Raw genomic sequence first — 21201 nt, forward strand, 5'->3', positions numbered from 1 at the left:
GCAGAGCCTACAGCTCCAACGAGGCCTTGCTCTGGGCCTCCTGCGCAGACGCTACAGGAACCCTCCCTGGCAGCCGCAGAAGCAGCAGGAAAATGAAACCTGAAGGGTTCACGCTGTGGGTACAGAAAGGCCTCCGAGGCCGGCCCGAGCTGGCAGGGCCGCTCCGTGACCACATCGACCCGCAAGAGCCGCCAGCACCCTTGCCAGCCGAACACCATTTCGCACCGCGCATGCGTGCCCCGGGGGCGACGGTGGCGCCCACCCGCCGCGGGCGCATGCGTGGCCTCTCCCTCCCGGGACGCGGAACCAATTAGGGCGCCGAGCACGCGCATGCGCCTTGAAGGATCCGCCCCCGCGGCAGCGGAGCGGCACTTCCTCTTCCGGGTTCTCTCCCTCTCCGCACCGTAAGGAATGGCGGCGCTGCGGGGTGTCGCGCTGGGGTTTCCTTTTCGCAAAAGTAGAGGGAGAAAAAGTGTGTCCGTCCGCATGGCGCCTCCGTCCAGGCGGTGGCTCCATGCGGTGCCCCGCTCTGCTCCTCCCCTGGACCTTGCGCGGCCCCGCTTCCTCAGCCATGCTGGCGGCTTCTGCGCCTGCGCAGCCGGCCGCGCTGGGTGTCCCTGGGAGCATGCGCGGCCAAGGCGGGGGCATGGGGCGGCGGCCGGGGTTGGGGCCGCTGGGCAGGGCGGTGGGGGGAACCCCGCTGCCGCCGAGCGATGGCCGGGCTGCCCCAGCCCTCTGGAGGAGAGGAGCGGGTCGTGCTCCTTTGGGTGCGAGCGCGCTGGTGACAGCGCTGTCCGTGGCAGGGGCCGTCATGGTGCCGCCGCCTGCCCGCCTGCTGGTCTCGCCGGGCCGCGGCTTTGCCCCCCTTAGCCCTGTCGTGAGGCCGCTGAGACCGAAGGCGGCCTGTCGTGGGGTGGTCCGCTGCGGCTTGGGTGGCAGCTCGGAAAGCAGCAGCTCTCCTTGGGTGGCGGGCCCTGCTGCCACGCCGTGACTGCGAGCGCTCCGTGCTGGAGCCTGTGGGCGCGGTGAGGCTGAGGCTGGCAGGTGCAAGCAGAGGGAGATGCAACATTTTGTCCTGTCAGGCTGAAAGTGAAAAGAGGCTTGTAAAATTTTTTTAAATTAGCTCATGCCATTGCTTACACTTGGGCTTCCTATCTTTACCTCTACTGAGAAAAGCAGGTGGATCAGTAATAAAATATTTTAATTCTTCTTCAGGGACACCTCAGTTACATATGTTCTGTTCTTACCTGATGCTGTGGATTCAAGCAGATCATCCTTAATGATTCTTTTTCTAAAGGAATGAAAGAGTGACATTGAACAATTGTGAGGGGGTTTTGTTTTACACTGATGTTTTGGCAAAGCTACAAAATAAGACTTGCCCAAATCCTACAAATACATGCAGAGCATAAGCACTGCACATGATAGTCAAAATATTGATGTTGAAAATTTAGCACGTATAATGATTTGTAAATCGTGTCATGCTTTGTAGACTTAGTAGTGGTTTTAATATTAAGCATGTTAGAATTTATTGCATGTACTAGAATAATCTTTTCAATATCTCTAGGAGGAAGGAACAAGAGTGTTGTCTTATGGCGGTTCCAGGGAAGGTAGCAGCTTTCCGTCTACCTCCCCTGCCAACGGTTGGAGAGATTATTAAACTATTTCGCCTTAAGGCACGGAAACAACTTTCTCAGAACTTTCTACTGGATTTGCGATTGACAGGTTAAACATTTTATTCTAATATTTTTAGCTGCTGTGAAACATACATACTGGTTTTCTTCAGAACCCAGATTCTAGCTAGCCAGGGAGATGATGCTTACACGATGACATCTGTCAAACTAATGGCAGCTCAGTAGTAAACCTTTAAAGTAGTTTTAGCTTAGACAAATTGATTTTACTTGTAAATGCCTAGAAAATGTGTTTCTTTATAAATTATAGTGTAGTTTTTAGGTAGAAACTACATTCCTATATAAAACATGGATTATTGATTGAAATGTAAACTTCTAAGCCTTAGTAGTAATTTTATCATTCAGGTACTATAATAGTTTATAAATTTGATTCAAAAATTAGTATTTCTTTCAGGTTGTTATGTATCATAGAAAGTACTGTAGTTCATTGTGCAGTTTAACTTACTATATACTGTGGTTGGGAAGGTCGTTTGTCTCAGTTTATCTGAAATGTTCCAGCATTTTTGAACCAGTTACATTGTTTTGAACCATTCCGTTTTCTCCAGCTTCATGTCAGTAATGGGTGACAAAGCTGGCACACTTCGATAAGTGGTGGATTTCTTTACTGCCCTAGTGGTGGCTGGGTTTTGCAGTAATAAATGTGCAGCTTCATGTAGCTGATGACTGGATTACATTTGAAGATTCAGGTTGATCAAGATTTAGGATATGAACATGAAACTCAGTTCCACTTCCTGAACAACTGTACTCTTATCCTGGAACAAAAATGTCTGCATGCGTTTAGTAAAACCTTACAAGTAGACAAGTCTTCAGATACTTCTTATTTACTCAAGAAGTTATGGAGTGAGCATGATAATTTCTCTCAGCATCTTCCTAAGGATCCCTTTGTTTCATTAGCTACGTTTTTAATCCTTAATCTGTTTTCTTTCTTGGCTGTTATACCTTCCAGTGTTGTATCATTCCACTCATGTACAGATATTCTTTCCCTACCTTTCAAGTTCCCCACTTCCTATAACTACCAGTTGCCTGTATTCCAACTCTTACTTTACTCCAGCTCATCCCTCAAAATTGCTCTGTACATACTGCAGTCTTGGTAGAGCTTCACTGTGTCTTTTTTACTTCTTAAATTTCCTTGAAACAGTTACTGTAATGAAATACCTTTGTAAGGTTAAGTTGTGAGATTTTATGACATTGAGCACAAGTGCTTACTTGCAGGAGAATAGTACTGCTGGTTTACAGATGAGAAGTAATATTCTCTTTTTATTTGATTCTGTGATGAGGAATAACGTATATTAAAGATATTAAACTGAAAATAGTATTTTTTAAATAGTTGACCATATCTTGTATGAAACAAATCTGAATTCTGTGCAGTCTAGCAGGCGCACCATCATTTGATTGGGATGTGTCACTGTTGGTGTCTGTTCAGAGATAAGCATGCTTGTGCTTTAACAATAAACAATGAGTTTATCTTTGTGAGCTGGATCTTCTGGAGAATAAAGGCTTAGTATGTTCTTTGTGTCTTGCAGACAAGTTAGTGAGACAAGCTGGCGAGCTGAAAAATGCCCATGTTTGTGAAGTGGGCCCTGGGCCAGGAGGAATTACCAGATCCATTCTCAGTGCTGGTGTTGAACAACTCCTTTTAATCGAAAAAGATGCTCGATTTATTCCAGGATTGAAGGTACCAACTGGAGAATAATTTTTATAAATGTATTCACAACGTTGAGTAAGAACATCTTAAGAACATAGAAGTGTTCTTAAGATGTTGAGATGTCAGCATTGAAAATAGGTTTGCTTCTTTGGCTTAAACCAGAGCTACCATTTGCGTGAAGATGAAAATTCACAGTATAGCAGTTAACTGCTGCTGCTTTCTCATAGGCCTGATCCCTTAGGACCTTATCCTGCAACTGAGTTAATGCTGAGGCCTGTCTGTTTTTTTTCAGGTTGAGACATTTCGGGTGCATTGCAGGTGAAATAATAGTTTGAAGGCTGAACATGATGTTCTTTGGTCTTATTTTTAATTTTAATCCTAATGTGCTTTAAAGTTTATAAAATTGTGAAAGTGTATGTCTAGCTAATACAGTTCAATGTGGATTAACATCCAGATACAGAAGAATAAAGCAAGCATTTATTTTACAGTTAAAGAAAAACACTCTAAAACTTTTGTTCATTTCTTTTAAAGTTGGTATAAGTTCACAAGTCACTGTGCCGTTTTTCAAATGCCATCTGCTTGTGTTGCTGTTATTTCCATGTTTATGGAATTTAGCTGTATAAATCTAGCAAGAAAAGCGAGTCCAAAAGCTCTTCAGATATGACTGTTTTTCTTGTGCCTCTACAATCTCAGATTGTAGCAATTCAGAGGGCTTTCCTTATATTACACTGTGTCTTCTGTAGTAAATCAACAGTGAAAATAAATAGGTAGTTTACTTGGGAACTGCTACCATCTTTTTGTAGGTCAAAACCAATGTAAGATACGAACAAAATTGCTTATATTCTTAAACCTGAATATGTGTGTAACTATGTCTTTGTAAGGTTAGCCATTGATAATTTACAGTATGCCATCTTTACCTTACAAAGCATGAAAACTATGTTTTCACTTTTCTTGAGTGGGGGCAAATCTGCATTTTTGTTTGAATTTTAAGAACTGGTTTGAGATTGGAGAGAATTTGAGAGTAAATGATACTTGCTTTAGTTACCAGTTTTTTAAGTACTTATACAATTTTCCTGATCTTTCAAGAAACAGCCACTACAACAGATTTCTCTGAATAAAAGTATACTTTTCAGGGTCTGTAATGAGCTCTTGGTATGTAATTATCTTTACTTTTCAAGTGACTTAATGTTAGTCATTATTTTTAATTAGCAACCTCCTCACAGTAGAAATAAATACGTCTGAGTGAGGTTATTGAATATAAAGATGCTCTAACTTGGTAACAGTGGATGTGAATGAAGAAATATGTTGCATCCGTTGTGTTAAATTTGGTACCTTTTTTTCCCCTCCTAATAAGATGACACAACAGAATGTATCTTTTGTGATAATGTGAGTTGTAATACCTGTAATGGTTTCCCGTTAAAAGCTCTATCAAAATCAAATGCCCATACAAGGGTTGAGATTCGAGTAACAGAAATGTTAGTGATTAATAATTGGGGACCGTTACTTACCTGATACTTGTAAAATCACTGATGTAAAGCATGCAGCTTTTTTCATTACCTTTTTCAGGCTGTGATCTGTCACAAACTGAAGCTGGAATCCTCTTTACTGCAAAACTGAAATATAGTAAAGAATGTGTATGTACAGAGTAAAAGTACACCAGCTAGGGTTCTGTCAGTTCTGTCTCATTCTTAAGGAATCACAACCTCCATATGCCCTGATATTTGTTAGCCTGGAAAGATTTACACAGAGAGAAAGGGTGCTCTCAGCCAGAGAGTGGGTTGAATATAGAATTCTTCCAGGAGCACCATTTTATTTTTTAAATTATGCCTTTTATGTTTTCTTTTTGCCTTTTTGGTTATGCGTGAAGAATGGGAGGATTTGTATGATGGAGAATCACTTGGCTCATGTTCTTGGCATGCAACAGCTCCTGGAGCTGTTAGCTGCGCACATTGGCCTTAAAGGGGAGATAGTTTCAGTGGGTTTCCGAGTCTTTATTTCAAATTCGAAATATACAACTGTAATTTTCTGCTCACAAATTAAATGCAGTGCTCGTTTATGTTAAGTGTGATACTTAAAAAAACCCCAAACTCCTCCTAAGATGAGAACCATTATTTAAAAAACAATATAACATATGTTAATCCATTATTGTGTAGGCAGCTGTCTGCTTCCTCTTAAGCTATTTTTGAACTTTATCGATCTTACATTATCTTTCATCCTGTTACAGCATTTGTAACAGCTTCAAAGAAAGATCTGACAAATAATGGTAGATCAGTGAATTTGTATGCCATATAATTGCTAGTGTAATGCTGAAAAATCTGTTAAGTGGTTTGGAATTGAGATTAGATTTATTTTTTCTATTTGGAAATAATTGCACTTAAAACATGTAGGAACACTTAAGTTTTAGTTAAGTTTTTTTTTTTCATACTCAAAATTTAGCTGTTTTAATGCTAAGAAAACCTTTTACTCAAAAACATTCAATGCAGATATTTTGTGAACAGTATGAGAAAGCAGCACTTTCCTTTGGCTTGGAGACCTGTGAAAGCTGTTTGTGCCCCTGAGCATATAAACATGATTCGATTGAAGATGGAACTAACAGTGGTGAATAGTTTATTTCAGCAGTTAAGCCACTTAACTGTTTATGGATTTTGATTTCTGTGCAAAAGCAAAATTGTTCTTTAAGCCATTTTTCATTATTCTGATTTTAGGAACAATAAATATCCCCAAATGCCATCTTTCTAAAAGTTGACTTTGCTTTTGAATTGTGCCGTTTGTGCATCATTTCATACTATAAGAGAAAAGATTGCTACAGCACTAAAAAACAACTAATTTTGGTTGTGTAAACTGATACCAGAAATTAAAGAATTGGTCATAAAACCACAGCCTGTTCTGGGTATGTATTTCAGCCTTTATTAAATACTAGATAAGCTGCAGAAGTGGGATAGAGAAGTTAACAACAGAGTGGATTTTGTTATGTCTAAAAAGATACACTTAAAAAAAAAATTCTCTACTGCTAAGTACTTATTCCCTCATTTTTTGGGAACTCCTTGGTTTTTAATGGTGTGAGTTCAGACAACTACAGGGAGTATTAAGAGAATCTTTTCCCCTTTTTTATGTAAAAGGAAAAACTACTGAATATTTCTGCAACCCCGTATCGCATGTGCCTAAAATTGGATAGTAGACCCTACAGCTGTGGGGGAGACAGAATATACAACATGAGCCTTGTTTCCATAGGTAATGTATCTAAAAACTTCTCAAAAGCTGCTGCTTGCATTATTACTTAAATCAGGTGTGATCCTGTTAGTGGCCTGGGTTTGTTAATTGTCCTTGTTGAAAAGACTCTTAGCAGTCTTTTCAAGTTTAAATTCCCTATTAGGAATTCTACAGCTGTGCATAGTAAGTGTTTACAGAATCACATTTTTTATTTAGTGTTTGCTTTTTGAAAGTAAGTACTTACTAATAGTGTGCTCAGTCTTAACTTCTATTGTACTTTTTTGTATATTGAAGATAAATATATGGCAATGGTTTGATTCTTGTTGTGGCTGAAACTGGATATCAGTTTGGTTAGTACTCTGAATTCTGCTTGCTTGCTTATAGATGTTATCTGAAGCAGCTCCAGGAAAAGTGCACATTGTTCATGGAGATATCCTGACATACAACATGGAGAAGGCTTTTCCAAAGTGCTTAAAAAAGAACTGGGAGGACGGTTAGTATTTGGATTTGGTTTACTTCCTTTTCAAGGCTTCCGAGTTAGAGTTGGAGTTCACTCAGTGCAAGTGTTACTCTCTTCTAGTGCATTCTGGAGGTGAGAAGAGAGACAAGCTACCTTTCTTCCTTTCTGGAAGGAAACAGAGAATCATAGTCCTCTCTTAAAGACGAAACAATGAAATTTGTGTGACATTCTGTGATTCACCCTAGTCAACAGTGAGGAGCTCTGTAGTTACAAACCTCCGAGGGTCTTGACTGTACAATAATGACTCTTGGAAAGTATAAAAGCAAATCAAATTATATACTTTCTTACTAGCTTCTTCCACTTTTTGAAGAAGGCAGAAGCCACCACTGCTGCTGTTCCACTGAAGAAATTTCTGTAACTTGCTTTGGAACTTTTAGGAAATTTGTCCTCAACAATTTAGTTTTCTCATTGCTTTGGTTTCAGCTAGATAACTTTGGCAAAAGTAGAATTTAATCAGAGATTTGTGGGTTTTTTCAAATGTGAGGTTCTCACAGGACTCAATTCCACCTCCCTTTAAAACATGTAATATTATTAGATAAATCAGAGATGACCTCTCAGTCCCTTTTTCCAGATGTCTTGTTTTAAGTTAAGAGTTGCTGTCTGCAGTACCTGAAGAACAGTAAACTGCTTTCTGACTTCACAGAACCATTCAGGTTGGAAAAGACCCTTGGAATCATTGAGTCCAACCATCAGACCTACTCTACAAAATTCTCCCCTGCACAATATCCCCCAGCATCTCATCTAAACGACCCTTAAACACATCCAGGGATGGTGACTCCACCACCTCCCTGGGCAGCCTATTCCACTGTCTGACCACACTTTCTGAGAAAAATATTTTCCTAATGTCCAGTCTAAGCCTCCCCTGTTGGAGTTGAAAGCCGTTCTCCCTTGTTCTGTCTCTAATTCCCTGTGAGAACAGACCAGCACGAGATGCTCTACAATGTCCTTTCAGGTAGTTGCAGAGAGTGATGAGGTCTCCCCTCAGCCTTCTCCTCCTCAAACTGAACAGTCCCAGCTCCATCAATCTCTCCTCATAGGATCTGTTCTCCAGGCCCTTCACCAGCTTCGTTGCCCTCCTCTGCACTCGCTCCAGCACCTCAATACCTCTCTCATTGAGGTGCCCAAAACTGGACACAATACTCCAGGTGTGGCCTCACCAGAGCAGAGTACAGGGGGACTATCACCTCCCTACTTCTGCTGGTCACACTATTTCTAATACAAGCCAGGATGCCGTTGGCTTTCTTGGCCACCTGGGCACACTGCTGGCTCATGTTCAGCTGCTTGTCAATTAGAACCCCCAGATCCTTCTCTTCCAGACAGCTCTCCAGCCACACCTCCCCAAGCCTGTAGCCATGCATGGGGTTGTTGTGGCCCAAGTGCAGGACCTGGCACTTGCCTTGTTGAAGCTCATCCTGTTAAGATTGGCCTACCGATCCAATCTATCCAAGTCTCTCTGTAGTGCCTCCCTATCTTCATTCAGATCAACACTCCTGCTTAACTTGGTGTCATCTGCAAACTTAGTGATGATACGCTCTATGTCCTTGTCAAGATCATTAATAAAGATGTTGAACAGAAATGGTCCCAACATGGAGCCCTGAGGAACGCCACTTGTGACCGGCGGCCAGCTGGATTTAGCTCCACTGACCACCGCTCTCTGGGACCGTCCATCCAGCCAGTGCTTGACCCAGCAGAGCGTTCACTCATCCAGGCCATGGGCAGCCAGTTTTTCTGTGAGAATCCTACAGGGAACTGTGTGGAATGCTTTTTGAAAATCCAGGTAGACAATATCCACAGCTTTTCTCTCGTCTATTGGTTGGGTCACCTTGTCATAAAAGGAGATCAGGTTTGTCAGGCAGGACCTGCCTTTCATAAACCCATGCTGACTAGGCCTGATCCCCTGGTTGCCCATTATATGACTTTTAATGGCACTCAAGAAGGTGACCTGCTCCATGACCTTCCCTGTCACCGAGGTCAGACTGACAGGTCTATAGTTTCCTGGATTGTCCTTTCTGCCTCTCTTGTAGATGGGTGTCACATTTGTCACCCTCCAGTCCAGTGGGACCTCCCCAGTAAATAATGGACAGCGGCTTGGTGAGCACATCTGCCAACTCTTTCAGCACCCTTGGGTGTAACCCATCCGGTCCCACAGACTTGTGGGCATCCAAGTGGTGCAGCAGGTCTCTGACCACCTCCTCTTCAACTGTGCTGACCTCAGTCTGCTTCCCCTCCCCATCTCCCAGCTCATGAGGCTGGGTGTGCAGGGAACAGCCAGTTCCACTGCTAAAGACTGAGGCAAAGTAGGCGTTGAGCACCTCAGCCTTTTCCTCTTCCTTTGTTACCATGTTTCCCTCTGCATCCAATAAAGAAGGAAGATTTTCCCTACATTTATAGAAACTTTTTTTATTATCTTTAGCAACTGTAGCCAAGTTGAGCTCTAGCTGCACTTTGGCTCTCCTGATGTTCTCCTTGCATAACTTCACTACATCTTTAGAGTCTTCATGAGAGACCTGCCCCCTCTTCCAAAGGCAATAGATTCTCCTTTTGTTCTTGAGATCCAGCCAAAGGTCCCTGTTTAGCCAGGCCGGTCTCCTTCCCTGCCTGCTTGTTTTTCGGCACACAGGAACAGCCTGATCCTGTGCCTTTTGGATTTCTCTCTTGAAGTACGTCCAGCCTTCCTGGACTCCCGTATCCTTCAAGGCAGCCTCCCAAGGGATTTTGTTAATCAGTCTTTTGAACAGGTCAAAGTTAGGCCTCTGGAAGTCTAAGGTGGCAGTTTTACTAACCCCTCTCTTTGTTTCTCCAAGGATCGAAAATTCGATCATTTCATGATCACTGCACCCTAAATGGCCTCAAACCTTTACTCCTCCCACAAGCTCTTCCCTGTTCACAAGAAGCAAGTCCAGGAGGGCACCTTCCCTCGTCGGCTCACTTACCAGTTGTGTGAGGAAGTTGTCCTTAGGACATAACAGACCATGCCACTTTATAGTCACCTTGAAAATTCCATGCCATATTTGTCTCATTGCAAAAGGTAACTGCTTCACAAAACAAAACTATGAGCAAACGCATGTATGAAGGTGTAGTGCAGTTTTTAAAAATGTACTTTTCTTGAACATACCTGTAAGTCGTTACTGTCTTTGGAGCTAACTAATGAGAGGTAAGATACACTTTTCCTGTATTACTATCATATGAAAATCTGAAAGGCTGGTGGGTTTCAGAAAGATACTTAGCCATTTCCAATATATGTGTAATATCACAAATATCCTAGAAATATCACAGCCTAAAAAGTGCATAATAAGTGTGCCAGAAAACCAGCTTAAATTTTATATCGTCTCTTATTCATGTTATCAAATGCTGTAGTATCCAAGAAACAACACACTTGCTTTTGTTTTGTCCACTTCTATTGCACTCCTGCTTAGATGTAAGGATCCCTGCTAATGAAATGCCTGCTTTGTGTTGTAAAACATGTATATACTGATACAATCCATAATTGAACAATACATATCACTTCTTATAGCTAAGTCATGTACATGCTCTAAGACCTTTTGATTAAAGAGGACTCTTTACAGAAGGAGAGATCTGTGCAGTTTGTGTTAGGTAGTTTTGGGGATTCTGAAGACTCAGTAAAATGCCCCTGGGAGGAATGTATTGGACAGAAGGATGAGTGTGGCTATTTACTCTGCACGTAATAGTCATAGTTTAAAATCACAAAAACACTCTTGTAGTTTTGCTGTTAGAGTTCTGCTATTCTGGAGTAGCTCAGCTGAAATCTACTGATCAGCAGAAATCAGCTGAAAGCTACTGATTTATTCAAATGTAAATGAGAACCAAACCTAACCACTTTTTTCCAACTAATTACTGGGAATAGTAACAGAGTTTTGTCAGTGTAAGACAAGTATAAATGGAAAGGCATAATTTTGGTGTGGCATCATAAAATTGTTTTCGTATTGTAAGACTCAGTTGATACACACGTATCGTTCTTTCTTACTTGTTCTTTCATGGCAATATCTTATCCAAAACTTCTTGACAGTTGTTTTTCTTCCATCAAATGTTAACAGAGCCACCAGATATACATATCATTGGGAATCTGCCCTTCAGTGTTTCAACTCCTCTAATCATCAGATGGCTTGAAAATGTTTCCAAAAAGGATGGACCTTTTATTTATGGCAGGACGCAGATGACACTGACTTTTCAGAAGGAAGTTGCAGAGGTGAGATGGTAGTGTTTTCCCAAAATTTTACAGATGCTAAACTGAACAAAAATTTGTTTGCATGCAACCTCTTGTTCGAAAGTACAAAGCCAATATTAGTTGGCTTTAAACTTGTTCGAAAGTACAAAGCCAATATTAGTTGGCTTTAAAAAGAGAGGAAAGAGTTGATTCAATTTTTAGTTTGTGTGGCTGTAAGTTATTAATGTTGAGTTAATAATTTTCTCTGATCCTTTCACAGCACTTTTTTTTTTTTTTAATTTCTATGGGAAGATATATTTCCATGAGGTACTTAATCAATTCTTTTCTGAAGTCTGATTTCTTTGACAGATTCCACAGCACTCTTCTGTTTTTAAGTATGTTTCTTCTCTCAGTCATTCATGCACCATTTCATCAATTTTTTTTTCCTTACCTTTTACTCATCTCAGGAAATACCCTGATAGTTCTTTCCTTTCCCCTCTTACTTAAAAATTATTTTTAAAAAATGCATCTTCCTTGAAATGAGGAAAAATGGAAAGTCAGCATTATTTCCAGTTGGGATTAAACACTTAAAACACAGGGAGTGTTTTTCCAGACCATAGAAATTGACTCTGGCTTTTTTGAATGAGACTTGATATCAGAATTATTAGTGGATTGCTGCCAGTCTTGTGTGTATAAAAAGGCATCATTTGAGTTCTGTCACAGCAAATCCAAGAGCAAGTTGAGATTTTACTTTGTCTCAAACCATTGTATTCTCAAAGCAGGATGAACAAATCTGCTATGCAGTAGTGTTAATTCTAGATCAGTTGATGCTAGGTTGACTTTCCCCACAATCCTTTCAGACTTAACAGTTTATTTCTGTTGACATTACATGAAACATGTCATAACATAGATGCTGAAAGACTTTTTGCTCTATATTTATGAAAGTGTTATGGCTCCTTACCAGCATCTCAGAATGGCTTCTCATCAGCACCTCACTTGCTTTTAAAAATAAGAAAAAGCACATCAGACTGAAAACTGAATTTCGATCTAGTTACTCCAGTGTTTGTGAATAGCTGTTCTTCTGTGTGCAACCTGAATGTGTGTATTTTAATTCTAATCTTTTAAAGTAAAAATTATAATAGGAAATATTTTTGGTATGTAAATCAGTAATAATTATATATCCAAATGTCATGTCTGCTGTCCTTTTTTTGGGGTCATAGAAAACCATATTGTGCTGTCATGACTCTAGCCCTGCAGTCAAGATTCAAGACAAAGACTGAAGTATTTCCAGTAGGTGGCTCTAGAGAACACCAGGGACAAACATTTGGTGTGAAATAAGCTAGATTTCTTAATTCAGTTCTGAGCTCATACGGTTTCAGGCATTAAAAAATCCAGATCTGTTTTCCAAAACGACTTCATGTCATTTGAGATTAGACCTTGTTGCAAAATATGGCTAATAGACTATGATGTAAAACGCAAAGTGATGATGGTTAAGTTGCCAAGTTCTGTGACAGCAGTGGAAAAAAGTGGCCTAGCACTGAGAGTATAAATGCACTCTGTACTTTATAGAGCTGTAACCAGCTGCATACACCATCGGTGACATGCAGATTATAGTACTTCTGCAGCCAGCGTAGCACAATGAGATGCAAAATACCATGCACTCTTAAGTTCCTTGTACTTAGAATGCTGAGAAGTTAGAAACGGAAATTGAATATGTTGTTCAAGGTCATGAAGTGAATCAGTGTTAATTGTTGAGTTTACATTCTGAGATCTCTTGATTCTTGTTCTTACATCTATTTAAACACAGGTCTTCCACTGAAGACAAAATTGTTCCTAGTTCCTGGTTTGCGTTTATATCATTGATTGGATATCATGAAAAACTAATTGAGGGGGACTGTTTGGTTTTATGATTAGGAGAACAGATGATAGTCAAAAGCTGTGTCTTTTTTCTAGCCCTCTGGAGTTGCTTCAGTTAACATTATAATTTGACATATACAGGCCTATTCAGTACCAGGAAAGAGAGAACACTGTAATTCAGATAGTAAGTTGCTACTGTCATTGTATGTATCTGTGGATTTATATTCTTGAAAGGAAAATATCTCGTACTCAAAAGTTCAGTGTCCTCACTGGATATTTCTAAGCTAAGAGCTTAAATATCAAAGAAAGTCTCGGTGTATATGCCATAAAATCAGCAGAAAGTTAAGATGCTGTCATGGAATGGAGCCATGTGCTTTATAACCAGTTAGGATAACTTGATGTTAACAGTAAGAAAATAAAGCAACATGCTGTGTATTCTGTGGTCAATTTCGGTTTTGCTAGTATAACAGGAAGAAAATACCTTTGCCTTTCTTGCTAGCTGTAGTTTCATGCTTTTCTGTTTCCTTGTAGCACAGCTATGTTGGCATGAGTTGTGTCAGTATGGTTCTGTTACCACTCTGATCTGATATGATTTGATTAAATTGGTTAAAACTGTTAATGAGAACCAGCAGTTATGTTTTGTACTGAATCCCAAGACCTGTTAAGGAGGATAAGGCCACATATCCACAGCAATCAAAATGGAACTTTTAAGTGTTGAGCAGATCATTCTGTGTCTCTCTAGTTTAAATTCATAAAATTTGTGGATAAGAATTTTTACCTTGCCCCACATTCTTCAGTGCTTACCCTCAAATCTGCCACCTGGGCTGGGTACTTCCTGGCCTGCTTCCATTAAAATGAGTCATATTTCAGTTTAAATAGAAAATCTTTGTCAGTCGCTAATTTTGAGTAAAACTGGGCAGAGAAGAGTTTGCCTGAACTGCTCTGCCAACATGATCTGCAGGCTGGGAGGTGGGGTGCTAAACTGTTAGATATCTAGAAGACAGGCGTGTTAGAAGAGCAGAATACTTAATGATTTTGTATTTAACACTGCTGTCTATTTAGAACACTAGGCAAAAGGTGCTAATAAAGTGGAAAATATTTCAGATTTATGAGCAGCAAAGAGAAGAAAAATTACCATTATGTTTTCATAACTGATACAGATTAAATACTTCAGTTCTAAAAAAAAGTTGTTTTGCAGGAAGCAGCTTGTGTACTAAAGTGTGTTTAATATTCCTTTATATGGTCAGCTTTGCCAGTCTTAATTCTTCATGTTTAGTTCTTGCGACAGATTTTGCAGATTCATTAATACTGGGGTTCTAATACATGTTTATGAAAAGCACAATTGTATGTATAGTTTACTGAAGAACAAAACAAATAGTTGTTCATGAGGTAGTCATTGAGAGTGGTTGATAGTGAGCAGCATTAGAAGAGATGTCAAGTACTACCTTGATTGTATTCCAGAGTAGGCTTCAGAATCTTTGTTTTGCTTCATGCCTTTCTAAAATTTTCATAGCAGATGTAAAAATGTTATCTAATTAGTTGAACTCCAGCATGGTTTAACCTAGTGCAGTGTCTGGTTTGACTCCAGCTGGCAACTAAGCAGGTACATCTCGAAGCACTATCCAATAAATTCTCATTAACTACCACCCCACTTCCCATCCTTTAATATATTATGCAGATATAATTCTCTTAGTCTATGGACCACCCTTGTGAAATGTCCACAAAATTCCTGTTAATTTAGCCCATGACTTTAGGCTCCATCTGTTACGGTGGTCACTCAGGCAGGACAGGAGAGGTGATGTGTTACTGGCACCAAAGGCAGCTCAGGTCAGGTCACTGCTGCACTTGCAGTGCTTCTTGTAAGGCTTGTCCTCCATTGGTTCATGTGGTTCCTGCTATAGTAATTCCTATAGCATGCAACTCAAATCATGGGTTACAACAATTTGAAGGTATATCCATTACAATCTCCACCCTTGGTCTCTTTGGATCAGATTATCTGGTTTAACATTGTAATTAACTCCCCTTGCCCCTTGCCTGGCTAGCAACAAGGGGTTCCTGCTATAGTAATTCCTGTAACATGCAACTCAAATCCCAGGTTACAAGAATTTAAAGGTATTTCCATTACAATCTCCACCCCAGTCCCTTTGGACCAGACCATGGGGTTTAACATTGCCATGAATTCCTCCCCCTTGCCCTTGCTCTGTCTTGGACTTATCCACAGACTGCAGTTCCTTAGGGGTATACCTGCTCAAGTGGAGCCTTATGTGTGAGGTGCAGCCCCTCCAGGGGTGTACCTGCTGAGGCATGGACTTACCCACAGCCACAGCTGCTTTGAGGTGCACCTGTTCCAACATGGCCTTTTCCATGGGCCACAGTGCCTTCAGAGGTACACCTGCTGCAGGTGTACCTCTGCCTTACCCACAGCCACAGTCCCTTCAGGAGTTCCAACATGGCCTTGCCGATGGCTGCAGTCCCTTAGGGGTGTATCTGCTCTGTTGCGGGCTTATCCATGGCCACATGCTTTGAGGTGCTCCAGATGACCCTCCTGCGCAGCCACTGATGCTTCAAAGTGTACATGTCGCAGCATGGACTTACCCACAGCCACAGATGCTTTGATGTGTACCTTCTCCAGCATAGACTTACCCTCCAACCACAATCCCTTCAGAGTTATACCTGCTGCAGCACAGAAATGACCATGGCCACAGTCACTTTGGGGTGTCCTGCTCCCACATGGACTCATCCACAGATACAGTCCCTTCAAGTCTAGTTCACACTGGAGTTTCAGCCTGGCTAGTGCAGCAGCATAGGAACAGCAGTGATGCTCTGGCCATCTGCCAGCCCAGGCTCATAGCCACTGCTGTTATCAGAATGTTCCCAGGCACAGCAGAGTAAGATGATAAGCAGTACAGAAAGCAGTAAAAGCAAAAAGCATCCACTAACAAACACTAGACTCCACTATACAGTGAGGCAAGCAAGCCCCATGGCAAGCACAGGAGCCCGTCAATTAAGAACTAAACAGCAATAATAGCTATAAATCTGATCTAGCACATTCCAAATAAATCTCTCATTATCTTGAACCCTTCATGCCCCATGCTGGGTGCAAAAAAGGACTGTCATGCTCTAACACCAGCTGGCAACTAAACCCCACACACCCACTCACACAGCCTCTGGTGGGATGGGGGAAAGAATCAGAAAAGTAGAAGTGAGAAAAATTGTGGGTTGAGCTAAAGACAGTTTAATAGGTGAAGCAAAATAAGGAATTAATTCACCACTTTTCATCGGCAGGCAGGTGTTCAGCCATCCACAGGAAATCAGGGCTCCATCACATGTAATGGGAAGACAAACACCATAACTCTGAATGTCCCTCCCTTCCTACTTCTTCCCCCAACTTTATATGCTGAGCATGATGCCATATGGTATGGAATATCCCTTTGATCAGTTGGGGTCAGCTGGCCCAGCCATGTCCTCTCCCAACTTCTTGTGCACCCCCAGCCCAGTCGCTGGCAGTGTGGTGTGAAGAGTAGAAAAGGCCTTGACTGAGTAAGCACTGCTCAACAGTAAGGAAAACATCCTGGTATTATCAACACTGTTTTCAGCACAAATCCAGAATACAGCCCCCTACTAGCTACTGTGAAGAAAATTAAACGTGTCCCAGCCAAACCCAGCACATTCAGTTTCAGATACTATACATATGTTAAAAGTAATAACAAAGAAAATTTTGAGAACTGAGAGGAAAAAAGCTTGCAAAAATAGGTTGGGTTACAGAAGCAGGGTCTGCTGCAATAGGATGAGGTGTAATGGTTTTAAACTAAAGGATGGTAGGTTCAGACTAGATATAAGGAGGAAATTTTGTACGATGAGGGTGGTGAGACACTGGAACAAGTTGCCCAGAGAGGTGGTAGATGTCCCTCCCTGGAAATCTTCAAGGTTGGGTTGGATGGGGCTCTGAGCAACCTCATCTAGTTGAAGATAGCCCTGCTCATTGCAGGGGGGTTGAACTAGCTGACGCCTCCAACCCAAACTATTCTATGATTCTATTCTGTGAATATACTCTCAGTGGTTTTGTGTTCCTTGAGGAGTACCATACACAAGTGTGTTCCTGGTGTTGTGGTTGAAGTGGTTTAAGATGTTACTACCCAGAAGTGGATGATGTTAAGTTATTCCTCCTGTAGCTGAGAAGCAGGAACTAACTGCCAGAGGTTTCTTAGATTGTTCTTGTGGGAAATAAAGACTGGCTTGTTTGAATTGGCATTGGAAGGTCTACAAGCATTGTCATAAGGTCTGTTTCATTTCCGCTGCAGAAGTTAAGGAAGTGCATATCTTATTGAATTATCAGACTTGGCAGCCTGGCTTTTTTTCAGAGAATAATGATGGTAGATAGATTATTATTTTTTTTTAAATAGGTTTTCTCTGAAACAATAATGAAGGTAGTTTTACATGCTGATGTAGGCAAAAAGAATTGCTAAGCTTTCTTTTCAAAAAGTCATTAAAAAGCATTTTATTTGTTCTATGCTGATACTTAAACTGCCTTTAAGTAAGGAGGGTTGTTGAAAAAAATTTAAAACTTCAGCGATATGTTTAATTTTATTTTTCAGTGATGATTTTAATAAGCATGGTAGCATTTCATGAGCAGGCTTTTCATCTGAAGCTACATGATGTACAGGTGTTACCAGATATGCAAATTGGTTTTCATCTTCTATTGTTTATTAAGGTAGTGGTAAATAAGAACAGAAATCTTCTTTTTTTTTTTTTTCCTGCATAGTTAGTACAGTGTCTTTTACCATTTGAGACTTGTTTTACTGTTTAAATGTTTAAATTGTTTTAATGTTTATATCTTGTTTATGCTAGCAAAACACACATTTCTTTCAAGGTCATGAAAGTGTAGAAAACCTCTCTAGGCTACCTTTTTGTTATCTTTGTTATTAAATTGAATAATGCTACTACTAATTGAATACTAACACTAATTGAAATATTAAATGTTCTTGCTGTTAGGTATTCTGAATTTATGTAAACTAGATCCAGCTTCCTTGCATATCTTGTAAGCGTAGACCAGTTAATCATGAAAAAATGTTGGGTTCTACTTGAGTTTATGGAGCTTTGTTTCATCTTGAAGGAGAAAAAAGTAGTAATATTTGATACAGAAACAATGGAAGGAAAACATGTGAGAATACTGTCAGCTGGTGTTATGTTCGTTTTGAATCCTGCAGTCAGAATAGTTTTCTCTTGTGCCCATACAAAATTCTTTTGACATTCATTCAGTTCTGCAGACTTTCAAGGAGCTCCTTTTAATGTGCATTTGACTGCAGGACGGAGGTTGTAAATTAGCATGGTATCTTAGTGAAATGCTGCTATACTGGAGAAGAAAATTCTAGATTATCTGGGCATAAACTTTGATTCCTAACAATTGTGGTTTTTAATTTGTCTTTGCCATCAGTTATACCAAAAATTAAGCTTTAATGTAACGGACCATTTGGTCAACTCAGTTTCGCTGATTTACATGTTTTGATTTTTCAATAGAGGCTTACAGCTAATCCGGGGGGTAAGCAACGTAGCAGACTGTCCATCATGTCTCAGCATCTCTGCACTGTTGAAAACTGTTTCGTAATTCCAGGTCAAGCCTTTGTTCCACAGCCAGAGGTAAGTTTTCATGTATTTCTTTGGGTCTTTTGTTACTGTGTCAGTCAAGCAATATATCAGATTTTGTGTAAGGAACACAGTTGTGTGCTCTAGTTCAACATCTGCATACTACAAAGTGGAGTGATGTGATATTCCTGTAAACAAAGCATACGTGCTTCAAGAAGGTGCTCTTCTTTTTTGTTCCTCATAACTTGTCTTTAACCTTCAAGTCTGTCTGCAGGATCAGCGTACTTCTTTGGGTGTTTCTGGAGAGGGAGATTAGGATTTGATGACAGGATAGTCTGCTAGGATTGTAGCATCTTTGGAAAGCCTGCTGGTTTACAGTTTGAATTTATAAATAGTTTGGGAATTGTGCCTAGAAAATTTGATGGGTGTTTTGAAAGACCCTGATAAATAAAAGCTTTTCATTTGTCATCTTTGTCAAAGATCTCTAATTTTACCATGTCTATAATCATTACGTTTCACCCTACTCATTTTTAGCATATTTAACTCCTTTTCACTATAGCACTTTGTCATCAACATCCCACTGCCTGTTTAAAAAAGCAACAATCTTTTCTCCCTCCTGTCTGCTCTTGAGCGAGTGGAGGAGAACGATCTCCTTGCTGTCCTCTTATCTACTGCCACTGTTTTTTATTAATAGTCATTATGATTACAAAAATCAAGAATTAATAAATTAAACTGCATTTTGGACAGGAAGGTATCATCTTTTTTTTTCTTTCTTTTTAAATGTGTGCCTGATGCTAAGTGGGGTCTGTTTTCTCTGAATGCACATGGAAATCTGATGTTCAGATTCAGAAATGAATGTGCAGCTTCTGAAATTTCCTCTTGAACTGGTTGGCTCAGCCCATCAATACATCTCCTTTCCCTGTTACCGCAGTCTCTCTCTTGGTCTTTTTACTTTTCAGGCTCATGTCCTGTGAACCCTTTGGAAGGTCGTTCTCTCTTTTATCACAATGAATTTTAAGGCCTCTATCTGGGCATATTCTGATGATGATTTAAAATTCTGTTAATATTTTTTGAGCAAGTAAGTCTTCAAATATATTAAATGATTAGTTGTGACAGCAGTCTGTTGTGAAGAAAAATGACCATGCTTAAGACATTTCTTGCTTTGAATTTTTGGGTGATTTGTTTTTTGTCTCCTGACTGAATGAAAAATAATTTCAGAATGTCATCTCACTGTTAAATATGTGAAATAGTGTTCGGTAAGGCCAAAATTCCAATTTCGTGGTGGTTGTTTCTCAATAGTGGATACAGTTTGAGGGCATAGTAGAGCTAGTGTAGTCAAAAGTCCTGTGCAGACTTTGTCTTAGAATTGGGAAGCTACAACTGATATTCCCATTTTCCTGTACTGAAAAGGCCACAGTTGTCTGAGAGAGAGGTAACTATCACAGAGTTGTGACAGATGTCTTAGTATAAGCAAATCCTACAGCTGGTGCTCTGTTGAATAAAAAAGGCAGTACCACTAAAGGCAAGCACATTTTTATTTAATACATTTCTTTGAGTTAAAACAAATACTGCTTATATTCCAAAAGCAGAGAGTACAGATTTTTCCAACAGATCTGGCACCTGTTTTCACTGTATTTTGTTTCCTTCAAACTCCTGTTGTAGATTGATACCCTGTTTTGTCCCTGTTTTTTCAGCCGTGGATTGACATGTGGTTTTAGATATTATTGTTTCTGATAGAATCTTTGTTTTCTTGGAAAGCTCTTGCAGTGTATTGTGACTGGTGGCTCAGTGCTTGATTTTTGTTTCCTAGGTATACGAAGAAGGTCAGGTGCTTCTGTGTAAAGTTTTAGGAAGAAAAATTTGCTGCTTATGTAACTGATGACTACATTTTGCTCGTAGTATGCAATTATTACCTTTTTCTTATGCTCTCCTTTGGTTCTTATTTTACAAATACTAATTTTAATTTACATGCATAGCAATGATCACAGCTTAATGTCATGTCAAACCTTTTACTAAAGATGGAGATGCATATTTTTGGGAATGAGTTATTTACTTCATTTGCTAAATGAATGAATATTATTTCAACAACACTACAAATGTTGAGACATAAAAACCTCTTGGTTTATGGAATGGAATGGTGCTGTACAGCATTACGTCTAAGCAAAGAAAATTTGGCTTTTTGGTCATAGTTAAGTCTCTGCAATACCAAATAACTGCTGATACTAGCATTAGGAATGGTACAAAACAAGCTCCTTGATGAATAGGAAACTCAAAATAGCTACACAAAGTAGTAATACAAGATATAATTGTATTCTATGTATGTTTGAATAAAGGCTGTTTACATATTAGATGCATAAAACATTTCACTTTATCAAATGCTGTAACAGAAGATTTTACTTTTCCAATAAACTATACATGTAATGGTAAGGCCCCTGCATACTGTTCTAGTGAATTTCAGGCGAGTAATAAGGGAAATGAAAGTTGTATATAAATACGCAAAATAAATAGCAGTTGATTTTGTTGAAAGTCCAGC

The 21201-nt window shown here is 40.0% G+C and overlaps 1 protein-coding gene across 5 annotated transcripts in view; it reads left to right on the forward strand.

Moving 5' to 3' along the window:
* Positions 1–351: 351 nt before the first annotated feature.
* TFB1M (transcription factor B1, mitochondrial) overlaps positions 352–21201 on the forward strand; it is a 33921-nt gene continuing 13071 nt past the window's right edge. Inside the window, exons 1-6 of one of the 5 annotated variants that reach the window (XM_074896521.1) lie at positions 352–404; positions 1565–1722; positions 3212–3363; positions 6928–7036; positions 11119–11270; positions 18603–18722. In XM_074896521.1, the coding sequence (XP_074752622.1) occupies positions 1590–1722; positions 3212–3363; positions 6928–7036; positions 11119–11270; positions 18603–18722 (666 nt within the window). In that variant the 5' untranslated portion in view covers positions 352–404; positions 1565–1589. Of the gene's footprint in view, positions 405–656; positions 1045–1564; positions 1723–3211; positions 3364–6142; positions 6224–6452; positions 6565–6927; positions 7037–11118; positions 11271–18602; positions 18723–21201 lie in introns of those variants that run through there. The other 4 variants (XM_074896522.1, XM_074896523.1, XM_074896525.1 and 1 more) reach the window with 4 other exon arrangements.

This window comes from Athene noctua, chromosome 1, assembly GCF_965140245.1.
Source record: "Athene noctua chromosome 1, bAthNoc1.hap1.1, whole genome shotgun sequence".
In the NCBI taxonomy this organism is placed as follows: domain Eukaryota; kingdom Metazoa; phylum Chordata; class Aves; order Strigiformes; family Strigidae; genus Athene; species Athene noctua.